This window comes from Haliotis cracherodii, unplaced genomic scaffold, assembly GCF_022045235.1.
Source record: "Haliotis cracherodii isolate W230 unplaced genomic scaffold, xgHalCrac1.p SCAF_2, whole genome shotgun sequence".
Taxonomy (NCBI): domain Eukaryota; kingdom Metazoa; phylum Mollusca; class Gastropoda; order Lepetellida; family Haliotidae; genus Haliotis; species Haliotis cracherodii.
Genome location: NW_027266275.1, coordinates 55,529,921 through 55,552,201, shown reverse-complemented (window position 1 = coordinate 55,552,201; position 22,281 = coordinate 55,529,921). Strand labels below are relative to the sequence as shown.

Here is a 22,281-nt window from a genome sequence, read left to right as displayed (position 1 = left end):
GCACTTCTATAGCGACTTAGGGAAGTATCTAGACAGCGAATTATGGGTACTTTTTGTACAGTCTTTTTCACATTTCTCACGAGTGATATTAGTGACAAACAAATTTTGAAAGTTTCTGTTATTCCCGCCTACTCTACCCTTATCCAACCACACTATTAAGGTGGTAAGGGATGGGTGGAGGGAGAGAGGAGATGTAATGATCGACTTGTCCACATTTCCTTTTCTTTTGGTCTTCAAGTCTGACCCAATTTCTTACACAGAAAATGTTGCCCTGATGAAAAACACATCTGGACATATGTTGAGCAATTAGTTTCACTTTCAGAACAGAATCATATTACAGTGTTCCAGGTGTAGCACAGATTAAATAGAAAAGCTTTTATTCGTGATTTCATGATAACACAACTGCCTGGAACATAATTATTTAGAGCACATGAAAACCAAATGCCAAGCTTATTAAAAAAGAAAACTTTTTATTTTTTTACTTCACTTAACAGGTCGGAAACTGGAAAGTCTATACAAAATACTTCATCCAGTCCAAAACTCAACTGAACACTCCCCAAACAAAACCATGTACACTTAGTCCAAACATATCAAAACCTAAACCTGACAATAATTCTGTCAATTGGTGACCTCTGACCTCTTGACATGCAACTATAATGATCTCCAAAGTACCATCATGGCTTTTGAGTGGCTGAATGTCAGCCCTAATTTGCCATCAACCCACAATGCAAATGTCAGCCTATTTCCTTTGTATTCCTGACCGAGTAAGACTTGGATGTAGCAATCCAACCAAATCAAAGCAAGTTTAATCAGTCAAGTAGCCATGGATCAGTACTCCCTAGATAACAGACTTGTCAAACACCCCTCTTATTCAGCTACACATGACATATACATCAAAAACATACAACCACCTCGGGCAGACAATAAAAACTTATTTGACCTGCAAGACTTGTCAAAACTGGTTTAGAAAAACAAAACTTATCTTGAGATTGAGTATTTTTGAATGTGTATTCAGCAAATACGATGTGTAAACACTCTTTGTAAACAAATGCAGTGGCTTATAGATTTCTATTTTACACTTTGACAGAGCAAAGTTAACATTAGTCTTCTATACTTGTGTGAGTGAGTGAGTTGGGTCTTAATGTCTCTTTGAACAGTATTTGGAGGAAAGCTTGAAATGATGCATGGTCTCTAACTCAGTGGGTGAGTGAGTGAGTGTGAGTATGGTTTTACGGTGCTTTTAGCAATATTCCAGCAATATCACGGCAGGGATCACCAGAAAATGGGCTTCACACATTATACCCATGTACGGAATCAAACCCGAGTCTTCGACATGATGAACCAATGCTTTAACAACTAGGCTATCCCACCACCCCTCAGAGAACATGAGAGCATATAAAACAAATTTAAGCTTTCGCTTTATATGAATATTTAAAGTACTCAAAAGATTTATTTCTGTGATCAAATTCATTTTCTTCATGTTACAGTTAGAGCATAATAATATAACAATTACAAATAACTGCTGATTAAAATGCTGGAATGAGGGCCTGTGAGGGCAGAATCCAGGGCAAAATGAGTACTTCCCCTTCTGTTGTTAGGCGACTCAAAGCTTACATTGCCATGACATAATCAGAACGAACTATGGCATACTTTTTCCACTTTCCAACATCCTACAGATGTTCCACACAATGCTGGGAAATTTAAATGGAACTGTGCCAAGAGTTTTTCACCTTCCTGGGAATGAGGGAATCAGTCATCGCTTTTCTTACTGAGACACAGATGCCCCGAGTGCTGGTGCAACACTGTGCAGAGAATCTCCGCGCTGCACAACAGCATGCACGTACTCTGTGTACAGCGGAATCAGGTTTCCATCTTACTATGAAGTACTAGAGGACATGCCACTGGAGTCTTCTTCTACTTCATGAAATTTGTTTTGTAATTCCTTACTGGAGTTTTGACAAGTAAGGTTCACAATTCATTGATTTTCCAAACACTTGATGATGGATTTTCTTGGGAAATTTTGGTACGGAACTGGATTTTTTCAATGATTTTATTGCATCTCAGTTTTTAAACTTGGAAGAGCAAAATGGCAGTTTGATGATGATGTAATTACATCAGCTGATGATGGGGAGACCACATGAATACATCCTCAAGCATGTACTCAAATACTAAAGAATTTACTACTCTGCAAATGCTAAATTGACTATTACTGTTTAGAGTGTGAAAACAATTATTGGGGATCAACTGTAAGTCAACTGTGCCTCATCAGTAATGAACTATTTCATAGAACTCAATGAAACCTTTGTGCTTGAACAATATTATACATGAAAAGAATCAAAACACCAGCACTGATTTTCACAGAAACTAACACAAATCCATATCAAGGGTATCCTAGATTGACTGAACATGTCGATGGGCTTTCTTCAAAATACAATCAGTTAAATTTACATGAGCACACCATAACCTAAGAATAATACAGTATCATATTAATATATAATAAACATAAAAAGAAACATATCATGTCTGCTTCTCAGACTGACAGGACAAACAGACATGGTTTCTTTGTGACGATAGAGCACCTTTCCAAACATCAAAATTTATGATGATAAGAAATTATAATTTATCATATTAATACATTAATTAATATAGAAATAACTGAGTATCTGGTCCCTCCTACCTCATTGTTTTCACTCATTGTATGTCCACCTGGCCACAATATTTACTGTAATAACAACTCCACAATCACAGAACATGCAGATATTTCCCAACATGCTAGCGTCCTGGCCAGCGCATCATGAAACATATCCATGTCACCCAATCATATCCGAGTGTCCTCTGGCTAAGTATGTATCCACTGATGTGTATTTCACAGAAAAACTGTGTGTCTAGTAAGCCATGGTGTCATCCTTGTGCTTTCTGCCATATTGTAATGTGAGGGTACTAACACCAGTCCCTGAGACTGGCAACTTCAGAAGCCTGCAGGAGATGCTCCCTGCCCTCTCCTGTAGGGGTTGGCTCACAAGTAAAATAGTCAATTTATGACTCCTAAAAAGCTTGGTTGTGAGGCATAACTGTTTGAACTTGTCAGCAGGCTACCTCTGTGTATAAGAAACAGGAATAATCACAATCCTGTCAAGGTTGATCATGCCCTATCAAGTTGGACCGTCCCATGAGTATTTTGGTAAATTATGACGTCAAATTGTCATGCTTGTCAACAAAAGTGTGAAAGTCATTTAACCATCACTATGGAACCTGTCTGTCTTCTGGAGGCAATCTCATAAGTAACGTGGAAATATTATAACCACCAGCTAACATGAGTAAAAAACACTATCCTTTATCATGATACAATGTATATCGGAACAGCAGAGGTCAATGAAGGGCCAATCAGAAGCAAGTAAAGGCTGATCTCTACACGATTCCGCATGAGCTTACACATGTAGCATGGACTAATTGTGTCACGCCCGGTAAATGCTGCAGTTGTGTATAGGTTAAACTCATTAAGTCAACTGGATATCAAATAATTCATGCTGGGTATGTGTAATTACTGTTAATGTGGTTGAGTTTGTCAATAATTTATGTGATTTGTGCTGCATAAACATCCAAAGAGACGATAATTAACATAAATGCAAATTGGAAACAGGTGTGAAATATTAATATTTCACATGTGCCTCATAACCATATACTTGTTTATCTCAAAATGCCTAAACAAAAGGAAAACAAGTTCAGGAGTATCAATATCTAAAAACTATAGCCACTTATCTACGAGAGGATATCTATTATTAACTGTATGAGAAAATCATAACTGAATATTCTCAACCAAAACAGAGAGTGAGTATGGTTTAACGCCGCTTTTAGCAATATTCCAGCAATATCATGGCAGGGGACACCAGAAATGGGATTCACACATTGTACCCATGTCGGAAATCGAACCCGTGTCTTCGGCACAAAGAGCAGACGCTTTAACCACTAGGCTAACCGACCGCCCCCAACCATAACAGTGAAATACTGACTAGACATGTACAAATTGAAAGCACTTAGCACATGTTAAAAAAGGATTATGTTTTATTCATTCATAGTTCTGTCTTTCTGAACACATTTTCAAACATTGTTTCTATCTGCCAAAATTAATTCAAAAGCATCAAAGATTCCCAAATTTCACAGGAAAACAGCATTTTCACAACAAATTTAAAATAATGCCTGTGTCTTTAATAATTGTTGAATTACAATGTTGGTTTTTCACCTCATAGCAGCAGAAACAGTGTCATTTTTCATCCTTTGTTTACGTAGCATCAGAAGGCACAACATCATGTGGCAAACCAGACAAGGATTTCCTGCATGGAAATAAACTTTTCCTTTGCGACAAATTGTAGAAATTTAACTTTATTCACCAACAAACTGACTCATTGTGACAGCATGTTTTCCTTGAATACGGATCTAAATGCACACAGGACTGACAAATGACCAGAATGCAAGAGCTCCTGTACTGATCATCTTCAAAGAGGGGTTACGGTCAGCCAAGTCACCAATCGATGAGTGTACCTTGTATACTGGGCACAGGATGCAAACGTTGAGGAAATGTTTCATGATACATCCTCACATAAACTCACATTCACGCTGGGTTTCAAAACTTTAAAGTATGTCTAACTGACAAGGACGTCAGAAAGTGATTGCTTTCGCAGTTGAACCAGTATTTTAATCACATTACGATGGTGAGACTTCAATGTCAGGGAAAATACATAATTGAGGCAGGTAGTAGACATCTGAATTTGGTGAAGCCCTCAAGCAGGCATGGGCATGGCACAGACAAGCCAAAGATCATAATTATGAGAAGGTCTGGGATTCAAACCTACAACAAGTTCCTGGAATTTTTGCCTCATACCACTGGGCCAGCACTTTTCCAGTTGAAAGTCATCTAATTTTGAGATTGATTGATAGCACATTAAAAAAAGAAGTTTTAAATGGATTTTCAAACAAATTGTTTTCTAAAATGGACCATTGACTTTCTTAATTTGCAATCTCATATTTCCTTTGAACTTAACAGAAATGATTCCATCTGGAAACAGTGATTTAGTTTAAAATTAAAAATAATTTTGAGATGGTCCCTGTCAGCAGATGGACTGTACCATGATATAAGTATATGTAGTCCTCCTCTGTGCTCAACTTCAGCCCTGAAAGGGGAACAGTGAATGAAAGCCTGCTATTCTCTGTGATATATTACCGCCTACAATGAGAGAGCATCCCAACACCCCTTCCAGACAATGGCCTGGTCCACCTCACAGAAGTAAGCTGAGGCAACACATGTGCAGTATGTTTCTGGAGGGAAAGGCAGGGGAGTTTTCATGCTGTATGACCCAGGGGACACAGGTTATCAACGATCATGGCTAAAATACTCCTTCACGTAATGGGACATTAGCACTGGCAAGGGCACTCAGTGTGGGAGACAGTAATGTGATAACCACACAGGCTGATTGGTCAGTTTGGGACATTGGTAAATTCTGGTGTTATCAGCATGACTTTAAATTCCGAATTCTTTGAATATGTGGCATTCACTAGGTGATATCTAATTATACATACTTATCATGCTTAGGGACCAACTATTTTATAATCAGGGGTGGGGAGTCGAAAGAATATTTTTTCAAGCACTAATTAAAGTGACAAGACAATACAATCTTTATCACTGAAACAGTGAGACGAACACATTTTTATTTTTTTCATTTACAAAACCATTTTTCATGACATCCATGATTTAAAATTTACAAAATACGGCTTTCGTTTAGAGATATCTGAACCAGCTTACAGAGAAGGACAAGTATATATACCACTGCAAGTGTCACTGAAATAACAATTGTCAACATCCTTAAAACTATGCACTTGTACAAAACATATTTCATCTGTCCTCAGAGTTTGCAGATTGCCTAGCAGGCAGATTTGACATAAAAAATGCATCTACAAATAATAAAAAATATCAAAAGTTACTTATCATTGAGGAATACCATCAATGGATTTTTCATTGTCCCAAGCACAGTAGTCTTGGGCCAGTAGATTTGCATGAATGTCAAAGGCTAGTTAACCCACATAACTATGAGTATGAACTGCATAATTCGTGTACCTACGAACAGTACAACATACTCACACCTGTATACAGAATCCCATCATAACTGTCCCAGTATACACAAACAACTGTCCTGACTGTGGACGGGTCAGCAAACTCAGCATCCTGAACAGACCTGTCAATGGCTGACCATGCTGTCATGACTGGCCTTATCTCTTGTAATTAATGTAGCAGATTGTGTCATGACTGTCAATGAGCATTCCCTGTTCAGTGATAGATGACATTATGTAACCTCCTATAGCCATGCATTAATTACAATCGGTCATTGTTCAAGAATGTTTACATGAATCTATACAGAAAAGTCATAACTTGGGTATCCGTAAAATGGTTTGTTTTTCATTTCTGAAAGAGTAACATTGCTGATAAGACTTTTCTTAGTCCTTGTAAGTGTGAGAGCATAATATGTAACCATGCCACTGAAATATGTTTAGTTGTCTTCCCTTGTGTAAAAAACTTTCAGAAAAAAACACACCTCATGCTCAGTAGGTATGTTTTACAGCACATATATTTTAACAAAAAATCACCTGTTCACGAAACTTTTTGAGTCTACTCACACAAACTTGGCCCAAAGTATCATATTCTTTTTACATATTAGTGTAATAATATGAATTTTTATTATGGTCATTGGAGCAAAGAGATTGTGGATTTAGTCGTTGACTACATATAATACATATTGTCCTAAAAGGTCAGTCAACTCAATGATGTCCTGCCCATGTTAACACCAATAGATTACCTCCCCTTATGATCACTGTATAAAATGGTATGAGAGTATACAGGCAAAAGACCTCTTTCTCTGACTTAAAATAAAAGGAAACTGAAAGTATTTCTAGGAATAAAAAGCTTCTGTTGTTGTTTACTTTTTATGTATTATGTAGTGCCTGTCTCGACAGATGTGATCACATCATATCCCTATGCTGTAATAAACCCTAGGTTATTATGACAAACGGTTAAGACAGAAATGCTTTTCTCTTGCACTTGACACATGTTGACATATCCCCTTTAGAACTTCAAATTTACACTTAGCTGTTAGGAAGGATATTGCAGATACTGTATCATAATCATGTTCCCGCTGGTTTTTGATACTGGCAGTCCTGGTGGACTGGCAACTCTAAAAATTACCAGTCCTCCCTAATTTTTGTCAGTCCCAACTTTCAACAAATAAAGAACCCTCATGAATATGACCTGGTTTAAATTCTTTTAACATCATGTTCGATTGCATGGACATCATCTCTGAAGTAACTTAGTTAGATCTACACGTCATTCCCACAAAGGTCAGTCACAATCTTCTCCTTTTTCTTTGAATATTTCGAGAATATGTCACTACAAATACATATTTAACCTCAAAGCAACGCAAAATGTTGTTTCCTTGCACTGGAAATAGACAACGGGAAACCCTGATGGTAACTAACAAGCTGTACTTTATTTGCTGATCCACAGGGACTTGCTGTCTCATGAATTACCAGTCCAAGCCTAATTTTACCGTCACAAAACTGGCAATTACCGGTAAACGGGAGCACTGAATAATACCTTTTTCTAAATCAAAATAATAAATTCATTAACATTGGCTCTTAAAACATAATTTGATATACAGTCGTGCCTCGTTTATACGGACACTTGCGTCATTTCACAATTCGTCCGTATAAACGAATTTCCGTATAACTGAAACCAGCTTCTTACTGGAAGAGTTACTTCAGGCTGCATATAATTAAGAAAATAATGGAATATATTATTCCTGATAAAAAAAAATAGTTTCAGATACAATTGTTGTCGATCCTTGCATTTAAAATCCTATAAAGTTATATCATTGGGTGTGTCTTTACCTAATCACCGGTCGATTCCAAGAAAACGTGTGTACAGCTGATTGCTGTTTCCGGCTTAGTTTACGAGAAAATACACAAGGTAATCTTAATCCCTAGATATAAAACAGTGCCTCGTAATGTTCTCGTAATACGTAATGAAGTTCAACTTTGACCTCTGACCTCCACAGACGCCATATTTATCGAAGGGGATTACATGTACAATAATCAAGCTCGTCTCAAACGTAACTCAGTGTCACTTGGTTAATTGACATCTCACGAATCAAAGATATTACCACCAGCGGAAGTGTACTGTCCGGATAAGTGAGACAATTTTGAGTGCATTTCAGTGTTTTGTGTATGAAAATGACCGTCCGGTTCCGGAAACTGAATTTCCGGATATACGGGTAAATTTATATAGTAATTATTTCGTTTTGAATGAAAATCGTCCGGGAACCGAGGTTTCCGGATATCTGAAGTCCGTATAAGCGGGGCACGACTGTATCACTGCAACCAACGAAATGTTTTTATTCTAAATGATAACCATGATAAAGATTATCGATTAATTACTGTTCAATTCTCATAGATTATCATCATTTTCAGATCCCTGTCATGACCACTCTATGAATAATAATGAATTTGACATCACGCATTGGTGCATGCTTAATCATCATTCCTGATAACAATCAAGACCCTCACCCTCCCACTTCATATATCAACTCAGCTGACTGCACTGCCTTGCTCCAAGTCTGTACTGAATGATAAGTCCATGGATGTTTAGTAACTCTATCCTTATAATAGGCAAGTCTGGATAGGCGGACAGTACAGTACTAACGGGAAATTGTTCTTATTATCTATATAACCTAGAAATTATTAATTAAACTAATAATCTTTACTTTGGAGACCTGTGCAAGTCAACTGACTGCACTATTTTAAAGTTTGCTGGAACCTTACAAGTGTATCCTATTTCACCCATAGTGTTTTCTCCATTACAGAAAGAAACTCCATCCAATAACACAATTTCACCTATGTTTCTAATATCAGGCCCCCACTTCAAACATTATCCCTGCAAAGCTCATTATTAAGAATTTTCTTCCTCTCCCTACTGTGCAGGGTGGAACGTCATGCACCGCAGCCTAAGATGCTGATGGAAGAGAGGGGCCAAGATGCTGAAGATTGCAGGTTATGCTCCACCACAGCTGGCAACAGTTTGCGGCACACACAGAGACACCAGTCACCAAACTTCTCAATTTTATGTATTCATCTATTTCAATTGGAAATGTAAAGTTCACTTTTTACATTGTTAAACATGTCAATCTAATTTTAGAGGCGTCTTTTTCAGCTACTTATTAATATTTTAAAATTTTGACACTGTTCATTTGATGGGATTATAATGATTATTTACTCACAAGATAATTTTTTGTCAAGGGCAACAGTTTGTTAAATCAAACTTATGGGGAATAAGCTGCTTATGATAATATATAGTGTTACATCATACACAACAAAGTATTTCAGGATTTTAAATATATAAAGGATCTTTTCAAAGGAAAAAAGAAGATTAACTTAATGCTAAGAAGTTGAAAGTAGATTAACAACACCGGAGTGATTGTGGATTCTTTACATTTTGGGACAAGCTTTCAGATCAACTTAGCTTTGGCCATCAATAAAATTCTCAATAAAATCGTTTTACTTACTATGTGGCATGGATGTTTCACTGAAGTGATTTGGGCAAATGTAACCTGACCACTAGACAAGCGTATAGTCTCCAAAATAGACTTAGGTATAAGTTCAAATAAAAATAATTCAATGAAGGAAGCTAAAAGTATTTTGAAACTCTCAAGTCACTTTATTTCCTGGAGCAAATTCAAGTACGACTGCTAGAGCTGGGATGGGATAAGAAGAGGAAAGGGGATTATTGTTTAATAGAAAATATGCTCAAGGGTCTGTAAGAAAGACTCCCCAAATATCCCCGGAATATGTTTCGACAAAGTCTCCTGATATGCACACATGTGGCTCACTGATATAATTTAAGAAAACTTAAAGCAAGACTAGAATAAACCAAGCTGGGATGGGAATGGCTTCCCTCTTGTGCACATCCTCACAGCTGTTGTTGTCTTGGAAACACACTTCACTATGGCTAAATTCAGATATTATTTAGCTCCAATTGGGGATGGGAGAAAGTTATGAGGTCGTGTCGTCACTGACATAAGAGCTTTGCTAGGCAGAATGAGACTTGGAAGATGGCATTAATTACTAAGTCTTCATCTATTTCTCTACTCTTATGGTTGATATATAATAAAAATATCTAAAACCAAAATGAAATCTTAATTATTGGTTAAAGCAAAAACTAAATCTGTATCTTATGAAAATTTGAATACAATGGGAAAACAGTCTATTCTTAGAAACATAAAACTGATAATTTGGGGCTAAAGAGAGTTAATTATGCAGTGTAGTATTTAATCTGATAATTTTTATCTGTCCCACCAAATGTCATGCACTCAAATGCCAAGTGCCATCATGTTGTATTTGACTTAAATGAAATATGATCCGGTCAGCATTAGAATTCCGGTGCAAGATCAAATTTATACTTTAGCATGTTTAGAAGTCATTGTTTTCCTCCCTATTTCTGAAAAACTGAGTGAGTTTGGTTTCACACCACTTTAAACATGTTAAACAATAATAAAGTTATATCATGGTGTTTCAGCTTGATGTGAGAGGAAAGGTCTTGAAAGTTTACCACTTTTGAGAAACCAACAAGCACGGGTATGGCGCTAACAATCCATGCAACAATACTGAAGGCAAATCAGGATTCGAACCCATGATGGCCCAGTCATCAAAGGCACCGCAATTGCTATGCAGAGTTGCATCTCTTGGGCACACCAGACACCTATGATTGTGGATTCGAATCCCGGTTCACGCTGGTTATGTTTCTTGGCTTGTCAGCCCAGTACCCATTTCTCGTAGATTTTTCTAAACTGGTAAACATCTGAGACCTACATCACCTCAGACTTTCTTCCCACATTAAACTGACATGGTCTAATATAACTGGAATACTGTTCGAAGCAGCATTGAAGCCGACTCACTCACTCACACACTTAGACAACTGGGTCCCCCATTAGTTCTTAAAAGCAAACACATCACATTATCTTAATACAGGACAGATTCATCTAAATGGAGAAAGCTACTTTTTCAACACCACTCTCTTTAACACAGACAATACACATTAACTGATGCTTTTTTTACATTCACTTCATTACTTTTTTAGACACAACCAGTGAACAAAAACGTCTTTTAGCCAGCAACCACGGCATGATTCACAGATGTATTCAATTGGTTGAAGGTAGACCACTGAAATTACTGTAAGTGATGACTTCACTGCTTTTGACAGAGTGCCAGAAAATGGCAGCCACTTCATCTGTGTGGTGAGTAACTGAGGCGAGAATCTAGCGGCATAAATAACCCTGGCCACTCACGGATGTAAACATACCTATGTCCTAATACCACCCCCTATATATAGCCAATGTCAGACCACTGCTACAACCATCCAACACTGCGGTGGTCTCAAATCTGGCTACACATCCGTTACCTAACAACTTAATCCGGTGATGATTCTAACAGAAATCATAACACCCAGCATCAAACTTTTTCTGAGAATTACCATATTGCAAATGGTGTTGAGGCTTCAGAGAATGAGCATTAGAGACAGATTTATCAAACCATGGGTCACTTTCAAGATAAAAATTGATTTGATTACTTACATTGTCATGTTCTGGAACTTGCTGTCATGGTTTTGTCCTTTTAACATACAGGGTTTGTTACTCTGATTTGATACCTTTCATTATTATGCGGTTGTTCACGTGGTTTGGTCCTGTTTACATATTGGGTTTGTTACTCTGATTTAATTCCTTACATTGTCATGCAGTTGTACTTCTTGTCATGGTTTTGTCCAATTAACGTACAGGGTTTGTTACTCTGATTTGATACCTTATATTGTCATGCTGTTGTTCACATTTAAATGTTGGGTTTGTTACTCTGATTTAATACCTTACAATGTCATGCAGTTGTACTTCTTGTCATGGTTTTGTCCAATTAACGTACAGGGTTTGTTACATTGATTTGATACCTTAAATTGTCATGCTGTTGTTCACATTTAAATGTTGGGTTTGTTACTCTGATTTAATACCTTACAATGTCATGCAGTTGTACTTCTTGTCATGGTTTTGTCCAATTAACGTACAGGGTTTGTTACATTGATTTGACACCTTATATTGTCATGCTGTTGTTCACATTTAAATGTTGGGTTTGTTACTCTGATTTAATACCTTACAATGTCATGCAGTTGTACTTCTTGTCATGGTTTTGTCCAATTAACGTACAGGGTTTGTTACATTGATTTGATACCTTAAATTGTCATGCTGTTGTTCACATTTAAATGTTGGGTTTGTTACTCTGATTTAATACCTTACAATGTCATGCAGTTGTACTTCTTGTCATGGTTTTGTCCAATTAACGTACAGGGTTTGTTACATTGATTTGACACCTTATATTGTCATGCTGTTGTTCACATGGTTTGGTCCTGTTTAAATGTTGGGTTTGTTACCGTGATTTAATACCTTACAATGTCATGTTGACCCCATTATATTGGAACACTGCTGACTGTGTTCTACTATTTGTTTTTTTGTTTTTTTGTTTGTGTGCTTGTTTGATGTTGAGAACTCCGCACTCAGCAAGAGTCCTACTATATGACGACCACCTGAAAATGATCAAATCTGGACGATGCTTCAGCGGTAGAAACTAACAGTGTTACTCCACTAGTCCTTATAATGATGACATGAAGAAAAACCAGTAAAAATGGCAAATTTCTACTAGTCCTTATGATACCTTAACCATTGGGTAGTTTGGCAAGGACTATAGGACTAGTGCCAATTTCTAACACTGTGCTTTGGGGTAACTAATCATAATGAGGATTTTAAACAAACCCTTTATATCAGACATTAAAAATTTAATAAGACCACAGGGTAGAATTTCTCAAATTCTGCCCCTCAGGTCATGAGATTAATGTATAACGTAACACTACATAACGTGTTATCATGCACAATCTTTTCCTGAATAACGTGTTGTCATGCATGTGTTATCTTTTAGTCATTCATTGTGTCATAAATGTACCATGTGTTACATTTCCCAAAGTGTTATTGTATAGGAGAACTACCCAGGACAGATGTCTCCACACTTCAGTAAGCATGTGCAGTCAGAGCTTGGCAATCAATACTCTGTATGAAGAGTCACATTGCACACAGTCACCGTGTTTACAACCATAACATGTGTTCATGTCTTTATACCATGACTGTCTTACAGAAATATAATACCAATAAATCATATGACATGCAAATTTAAGCCTTACTTGGTTGGTTGGTTTGTTGTTTAACGCCACACTCAGCAATAACATTCCAGCTATATGATGGCGGTCTGTAAAATAATCGAGTCTGGACCAGACAATCCAGTGATTGATATCATGAGCATCGATCCATGCAATTGGGATACAATGACATGCATCAACCAAGTCAGCGAGCCTGACCACCCAATCCCGTTAGTAGCCTCTTACGACAAGCATAGTGGCCTTTTACGGCAAGCATGGGTTGCTGAAGACCTATTCTACCCCGGATCTTCACGGGTCTCAAGCATTGCTAAACTGATTGCACAAAAACACAAAACAATCTTAGACCTATGAGTGACGTAATGTTATTTGAAGCTGTAGTTAACAATATTCCAGCCACATAACAACCACCTGTGAACAATTCAACCCTGATGAGGCAAATTAGAGGTTGATAGCATGAACATCTACTTGTGTACTTCGTGTATGATTATCCTAACCTAACCGGGTCTCTCCACAACAAACACAAGGTACTCCTGGCCCATGAATTCCACCGAGGGACGAACATATGGTGGTGGAGATCTAAAAACATTTGTTGTTTTTCTCTCCATTTTTTCAAACAATCCATCATTGTCATTTATCCTAATAGATTATTACATCACAATAGACCATAGACCTAATCCAGTCCTTGTGTTCATGTGATCTAGTTACCAAACAAACAGAAAACTTACAACTCTTCCACCATGTCGATTCCTTCCAGCTCGGTGGTAACATCGTCGATCTCCTTCTTCAACTCCTGAAATCGATCAACATAATGTTGTTAGAGCTGGCCCACTAGAAGAATTATTTATAACTCCCTAATGACAGCATGTGTTTTAACAACTTTTGAAATCATTATAAATCATGGTAAATTGCTGAATGCACAATATCACCTGACACTTTGATGCATTTGTGTGGCACAAAAAATGTTATACTTCAAATTATATAGATTTTATAGTTATTCTCTACTGATTGTTTTTTTTCAGAAAGCGGGTGCTTTTGTACTGCATAAACCATTTTATAGTTCAAATTATATGGATTTTGTACTTATTCTCTTCTGGAAGATGTCAAGGACAAATTCTTTACGTTAGAAAATCAGACTGAAACACCATGAACACAGGGTCACAAATTGTGCCATGGCACTGTAGCCCACCTGAACTCGAGTGTAATCTGGGAGAAGCAACAAATACGCACGTATCTAACTATGTTAACAGTAGACTGATAGCTTCAGTGACACAACAATTGGGTCAAATATTCAAACATGTCATTCATGTTTAAACTAAAGAAATATTATCTAAAATATGGATATCAATATTGCCATGTTTATCATCTTATTTCATTTTGGTCAGGTTTTTATGACACTACCGCAGATATCATCATTGGGAGGTGCAGTTTTCAACACACGCAGTTTCAGAGATGTAAATTTAGGCAACACTTGATGACAGACAACCTGCCATAACTTGAGATACTGCACTTCCTGAGATCACACATCCTTGTTGGATATCTAATTACTGTAACATATTCTTATAATCAGATATGGCTGCACAACAGCAAGTGACATTTCAAAACCAGATCAAAATTCCGAGAGCTTTATTATAATTACAGCACTGACAGCAGTCAGTGACAAAACATTTCAATCCACTGGCCCAAACTTGTCACTTGACATCATTCCCAGTAGATTTTAGTGTCAACTTATGGACAAAGCTTACTTGACCACAAACAAAAAGAATAAAATTAGTCATGGGCTTAGGGCCAAGGGCTAAAGTTAAAGACTGCTGTCAGTATCATGCTTTATAAACCCGATATAGTGTTCAAACTAAAGCATGAAAGTCAAGAGTTCCTTCACATTACCCAATGTTCAAACTACATAGATTTTATCATAGTAGAAATCATAAGGATACAAGTTTTGTTTGTTTGTTGTTTAACTCCTCACTGAACAATATTCCAGCTATATGATGATGGTCTGTAAATAATCGCGTCTGGACCAGACAATCCAGTGATTGACATCATGAGCATCGATCTACGCAATTGGGATACGATGACCTGCATCAACCAAGTCCGTGAGCCTGACCACCCGATCCCGTTAGTCGCCTTTTACGACAAGCATAGTCACCATTTACGGCAAGCATGGGTTGCTGAAGACCTGTTCCACCCCGGATCATACAGATTCGTCAGATTAAAGAGGTAAGTGAAATGGACCAGTTATGTAAGAATTGGTTCAGGGGTTAGCTAAACATCAAAACAAATTGTAAGAGCAAGCAACAGTTTGGATTAAGCGTTTTACTAGTACAGATCACATTGCTGCATATAATAAAGTTCAATGTATGATATCAATAACCACATGATAATAACATAGAATATTCTCTGCTTAGTGTATATCTTCAAACAAACATATTCAACATATTTCATTATTGGTAATAGTAATAGTATCCAACCCTGGCAACCATGGCAACAGCTGCTACCATTGGTACTGTCTATATACACAAGATCCTTGTTGTCTACACCTGCTTAACATGTCTTCCTAATGTAATTGTAGACCAGTGCTCAAGAGAGACAGGCACTCGGCTATCTGCTTTATCTTTCTTGATAAGATCCACAAAGACATTGAAAGAAGTAGGCACCAAACATATGCATAACTGGTGCATCTTTAAGCTTGCATGGGTACCAAAGGTCTTGGCTTATACACTGGAGCACCAGTGGCCACAGCTGTGCAGATTTGCCCTGATTCTGTTTCTAGGTTTGTCAGCACCAAACCCATGCATGTGGGTTTCACTTCGCTGTGCAGAGTAGCAACCGTTACTTGGGCGGGGTTGAAATCAATGATCATGGGTTCGATTCACAGATTTGCCCTGATTCTGTTTCTAGGTTTGTCAGTACCAAACCGATGCATGTGGGTTTCACTTCGCTGTGCAGAGTAGCAACCGTTACTTAGGCGGGGTAGAAATCAATGATCATGGGTTCGATTCCCAGATTTGCCCTGATTCTGTTTCTAGGTTTGTCAGTACCAAACCGATGCATGTGGGTTTCACTTCGCTGTGCAGAGTAGCAACCGTTACTTAGGCGGGCTAGAAATCAATGATCATGGGTTCGATTCCCAGATTTGCCCTGATTATGTTTTTAGGTTTGTCAGTACCAAACCGATGCATGTGGGTTTCACTTCGCTGTGCAGAGTAGCAACCGTTACTTAGGCGGGCTAGAAATCAATGATCATGGGTTCGATTCCCAGATTTGCCCTGATTCTGTTTCTAGGTTTGTCAGTACCAAACCGATGCATGTGGGTTTCACTTCGCTGTGCAGAGTAGCAACCATTACTTAGGCGGGCTAGAAATCAATGATCATGGGTTCGATTCCCAGATTTGCCCTGATTATGTTTTTAGGTTTGTCAGTACCATAGCTGTGTTTGTAAGCACCATCCCTGTACCTGGGTGCCGTTGTACAAAACAACAGTAGCGCTACGACTCTCGTAAGTCTATGTTAAGGAAAGGGAGTTATGATCACCTTAGCGCTAAGATCGCTCTGTACAACAGCACCCTGTACCCGGTATTCAGAGTTGCGACACTTGGGCATCCTACGAAACAATGATCGTGGGTTTGAATCCCAGATTTATATTTCTATGTTTGACGTCTAACACGAGCCTCACTTTGAACTAACCTCCCACTTATAAACCTTTTGTGATGCAACACTACTGTGTGAGTAGGTTCTTTAACATGTTGATAAACTGTGAATGTATTCATTACCAGAAAACCCCTAACATTCCGCCAGAATGCCCCAGGAATTGTGAAGGATATGCCCCAACTTTAATTGAATTGTCAGACCAAGGTTTTAAAGTTGAATTATATAAACTGGCCTTTTGATGTGAATTTTGTTGATTTTTTATTGGTTGAAGTTTTTTCACAATAAAATTCCATGATGTGAATTGAATCTGCAACCTCACGTCATGCTTAGTTTTGAAACCCTCTGTTTTCTGACTGAGCCAGGTGATGAAAGGATGTTCAAATTTACATGTAAAGACTTCAGTTCTGTGCATACTGCACATGGTCTTTCTCATTGAATTCCTTGAATTCCTTTCATACTGCTACACACTGTATTGTGTCACAATAGAGTTTCCCAATGTTTTCTTATTTTTTCTGGTATTTCATGAAGTTAGATGCTTTATAAATTGGATGAATACATCCTTGGTCTTGACTGAGAATGGAAGCCTGGGGCCTCCCCATTATCCCTCTGCCCTTAGCTTACACTCTCAGTCAAGACACAGGAGGAGGGTTTTTTACCTTTACATCAAGCAGACATGCAATGATATAACCAAAATCAGCAATAGAAACTAACATTTATAGTCCACTAGTCTTTATAACGATAACTTAAAAATGGCAAATTTCTACTAGTCCTGTTACCTAAACAATTGGGCAGTTTGACAAGGAAAATAAGACTAGTGCCAATTTCTATCGTTGAAAATACTGATCAAAGCGGCTTTAAACTCAGCTCACCCACTCACACGTATCAACACATGAAATGGGAATGTTTGTTTGTGTATACCTGTATTTCCTCCAAGAGTTGTCTTTTCTTCTCCCTGATGGAACTGAGAAGCTGTTGCTCCTCGGGGGTCAGGTCTGAAACAAAAACACATCGTGTTACTCAGAATGTGTACTCAATGAAACTGTGTTAGTCTGGAAACCAGGTCAGTCCTGAAACTGGGTTATCCAGATAAATACTCTTTGCAACTTTTAAACATACCCATGATTTGTTAATGAGAATAACTTCTTAATCTGTTCACATTTCTAAACTTGTCCTCCAAGGGCATCTGATCTAGTTTGGAATCCCAGACACATCCCCTTTTCAAAGCAAAACCTTCTTATGTCTTTAATAACAGATGCATATCTTTGGCGGGAAGCAAAGATCCTATGTTAGCACAATTGGACCATAGTGTCACACTGTCACTTACGATTCTTTCTGTTGCATGGTCTTAAAATCATCATAACATATATAAAGTTGATGAAGTTACCAAAGTTTCTCTGTACAGGGGAAATGCTACAGTAAGGAGTTAGGAGGATATTGTTTGCAACAAGAAGAGATCATGTTAATATATACACAATATTTGTTATTCGGTAATATGATCCATTGAACAGTTCAGAAATCTCAAATTCAATTTCACTCGCAGATGGGTAGCCAGGATCTGAATAAATCATGTAAACTCAAAAGTAACACATCAATAACATCATGAAAAACTTCAATCAGAAAAAGAAGGTATTTACTGTTGAATTCCATTATACCGATCTTCTGTAATTACTGTACTGCAACTTGAAGCTTTGTCATTACTGGACAAAACAGAAATTGTTAAAAACGTGCTCAGATTGCTCTTTCTTTACACAAACAATTCTGCAACCAGATGCTCCACTTCCTTAACAGTTAATATGCTAATGACTTAGGGTCTTTCACAATATGGTAATCTCTTCGATTAAAGTACACGAGCTGTCTAAAATGTTCAGTGTAATGCTTTGTCACTGCTAAAGCGAAAAATATACATTTTAAACCATTTCAACATGTTACCAAAATGTCAGTTTTTAGTCACGCTCACCATGCTAAAACAGAATACACTACTGTATATCAAAATCAATATACCTGATGATGTAGCAATAATATGGAAATCTATTTTTTATTCCACAATGTTGGGATATTTAAATATTAGTACATGTATCAGACAGCTGGTAGACTTGCTAAGAAATCAATATCTTCAAATCACACAAACACTATTCGTCCAATGTTTGTTGTAATCAAATTGAAAAGACCAACACATGGTTATTGATCATGCATTGATATAATTGGGTCTTACAGCAGTCGGATTACGTCTCCACTGATTTCACCATCCTTCATGTGTCCATTGTGAAGAGAATACTGACATTATAAATACATATTCCGAATTTAAGTCCTAGGGGCTGCCGGCTGAACAGCTGGTCATGTTTGTGAAACAATACATACCATACTATCATTAAGAACCAAGATATGAACGGGCATTTTGAAATAAGTAAATAAATAATCACAATCAACTGTGTCATAAAGATTTAGCACTCACTTAGTTGTTTTTCAGTTATGAGTGAGTGAAAATGGATTCATGCTACTTTTAGCAATATTCCAGCATTCATCACTATGGGGACGGATATACATGTGCCTTAACATGTGTAAAAATTTAAAAAAGGGATGGAAAACAAATACAGAGTGTAGTCCCTGAAATGCAGAAATTTTTGTACGCATGTTTTGGAATAATTGCTTCTATTTGATAATTTGGTACGACTTAAAATCTATTTCTGTCCATAATTATTTAATAAAATAAAATACACAGTTGAAAGTATCCCTATCTCCTAGCAACATTTGAGTACTGTAATCAATTTTTGACATTTCTCTGGAAGAATATGTACTTATGAAATATAAGAACTGTAATGAGATACGAATTGTAAGGCACCCATTGTACATGTTGTATCAGGATACGTAATGTATCACAACCCAATGGTATCGTTCTACGTCTACTCTGGGGCCCTATTAGGGTTACTGGGACTCCTATTTACTAACCTGCGACCCTACAATTAAAGGCTTTGAGTTCCCTGGACCCACAAAATATATATAACCAAGGTAAACCCAGTGGAGAACACAAAAAATGGGTGTCAAACATTTTACTCACATTGAAAATCAACCCTGGCCTGACAAGAGAACGATTTAACCATAAAGTAACCCCTTGTAATTTGTGATGACAATGACTTCATCATTAAGTTTAAAAAGATTTGTTGATTTTCTGACATTGTACACCTCTTTTCAATATGCTTAATACATACTGGGATAAAAGAACACCCAAAGGCAATTTCCCCCTTCTTAACACTTAATGTTATGTGATAATTATATTTTTGTGGCAGCAATATGTAAGTTAAAATGGCTGACATTAGGGACCATTAGATCGACCAGCAGAGATTGACCAGTTGTCTGAAGGTTAGGGGTAAAACAATACATCGGTGCACCATAAGTTTCCATGTGGCAATATGATACATAAAAAATCTTTTATCTGTATTGATACAAAACGATACACTTGCTAAAATATATTACTTCCTACTCATTTTATGACACCCCTAGCAATTTTATCCATCAAATATCACAAAAGGTGCTGTAACTAGCCTTCCCAGTTCACTACTAGAAATAGCTGCTATGAACATGTGTCTTCAGCTAGCTTTTCCTTTTGAACTTTATTTATAATCAAGAAGTCTTGACAGGATTAGACGTAAATATGTGTATCGCGATATATATCGAGCAGTGACCTACACTGACCTATGTATCATTTCATCCTTACTAATCATGGTCATTTCATAATTTCTAAACCAACATTAATTTTATTAATCAACAAATATCCCAATGTAAGGTGAACTTGACATTATGGTATTGAATACATTGAGATTGTCATATGCATATTTGCATCAGACACGCCATATGCAGGGATTAATCTGAATCTGCTCAGAGTGAAATATTTGGCCATTAATCTGCAGCAAATGTCAGTGGAAGTTAAGATTTCCAAGTTCATTGGTGACTTGTATGTTACTGATAACATGATCTATAAACATGATAAAGAGGAATAGCCGTGAACACAAAATTTGACATTATTGCACTGAATGCAATGTTGGAATACAATGTCAAAATATAATGCCTCTGAATAAGAACTTTTAAATATAATCAATAATTTTCCATTTGTTTGTTGAGGGCATTTAGTTTAGTATCGTAGATACATTCCTGATAAGTAGGTCTTATATCATTACCTTCTATAAAATAAGACTCAGAAATTGAGATAAAAACAAAATTCATACATGTTCATAAGAAAACCGCTTATTCCTAAATGTGTCCTCTCAGGAGTTAACACTGGTTACCGAGACATTACATAAATACAAATTGTAACTTGATGAGTATTGACAATAGGTCACATGACTATTGATAACCACATTTTGGTGACCATTCAGAATCCCTACAAGGGTTACTCAGTTAATCGTTATGTATGTTTTTCTCTCCATAAATGCTGACAAATCAAGTTTGTGATATATTTTTTTATTCAGCAAAGGGACATTGCTGTTTCACTAACACCACAGAAGACAAGAAAAATTGTGTATTTTTTAGAGGAAAATACATATAAAACTTCCACTGACCATGGTGGTGACACTCTACAATTTGTTTTTCCTATCTTCTTTTATAACATATGTGTGTTAATTTAACATATTCAAAATAACAAAACTGAGCATTCTAAGTCACTCAAGTGATTGTTACTTGTTGTTATTGTCAACAAACGTAAAATTTCTTTCCATGACATGCTTGATTAGTCATCTGATACATGTCAAAATCAGATGTAGAAACCAATGAACATAAATTATCATCCACCATTCCATCTGAGTGTATTTTTCACATTGTCAAATATTATGTGGTGTATATAAAGAGGATGGTAATCTATTACACATAATTGTGAATATATTTGTTATTATTTGTCACGTTGACCTGTGATCTCACATGAAGTCCACTGATGGAGGTAAACACTCTATTTGACACCTTCAAATTTTGACAGCAGAAACAATTTACAATACTCTATCTTGAGATAGTGTTGTTTGTTTACAAAAAGTACCTGTATGGATACAAATACATAGACTGGTTAGTGGTTACGAGTGGTGAATCATTCTTGCAGACTCATAGATCCATAAAGCACGTACTGACTATCACCAAATGTCAAATTATAAAGTAACCTCCCCCACATAAACATGATGGACATATTACCTTCTAGACTAAATCCTTCTCCGTGTTTGTGCTCAACCATGGCTGAAGTCATCCTCTTTCAATCTAACATGTGTAGAAGTTGGGCACAGCTTGAAGATCGCCTGTAAGCCTCTTTTTCAGTCGATCAGTCACTGCCTACTTCCTTCTTGAATCACCGCCGCCATTGATGACACAGATCT

The 22,281-nt window shown here is 37.1% G+C and overlaps 1 protein-coding gene across 4 annotated transcripts in view; it reads right to left on the bottom strand.

Annotated features, from left to right (window-relative positions):
* Window positions 1–22,281, bottom strand: part of LOC139468263 (cytohesin-1-like) — a 72,436-nt gene extending 50,155 nt beyond the window's left edge. For 3 of the 4 annotated variants that reach the window (XM_071250109.1, XM_071250110.1, XM_071250112.1), the window contains exons 1-3: window positions 22,103–22,281; window positions 17,852–17,925; window positions 14,011–14,075 (exon numbers count right to left, since the gene is read on the bottom strand). In XM_071250109.1, coding sequence (XP_071106210.1) covers window positions 14,011–14,075; window positions 17,852–17,925; window positions 22,103–22,154 — 191 coding nt within the window. In that variant the 5' untranslated portion in view covers window positions 22,155–22,281. Of the gene's footprint in view, window positions 1–2,677; window positions 3,140–14,010; window positions 14,076–17,851; window positions 17,926–22,102 lie in introns of those variants that run through there. The other variant, XM_071250114.1, reaches the window with a different exon arrangement.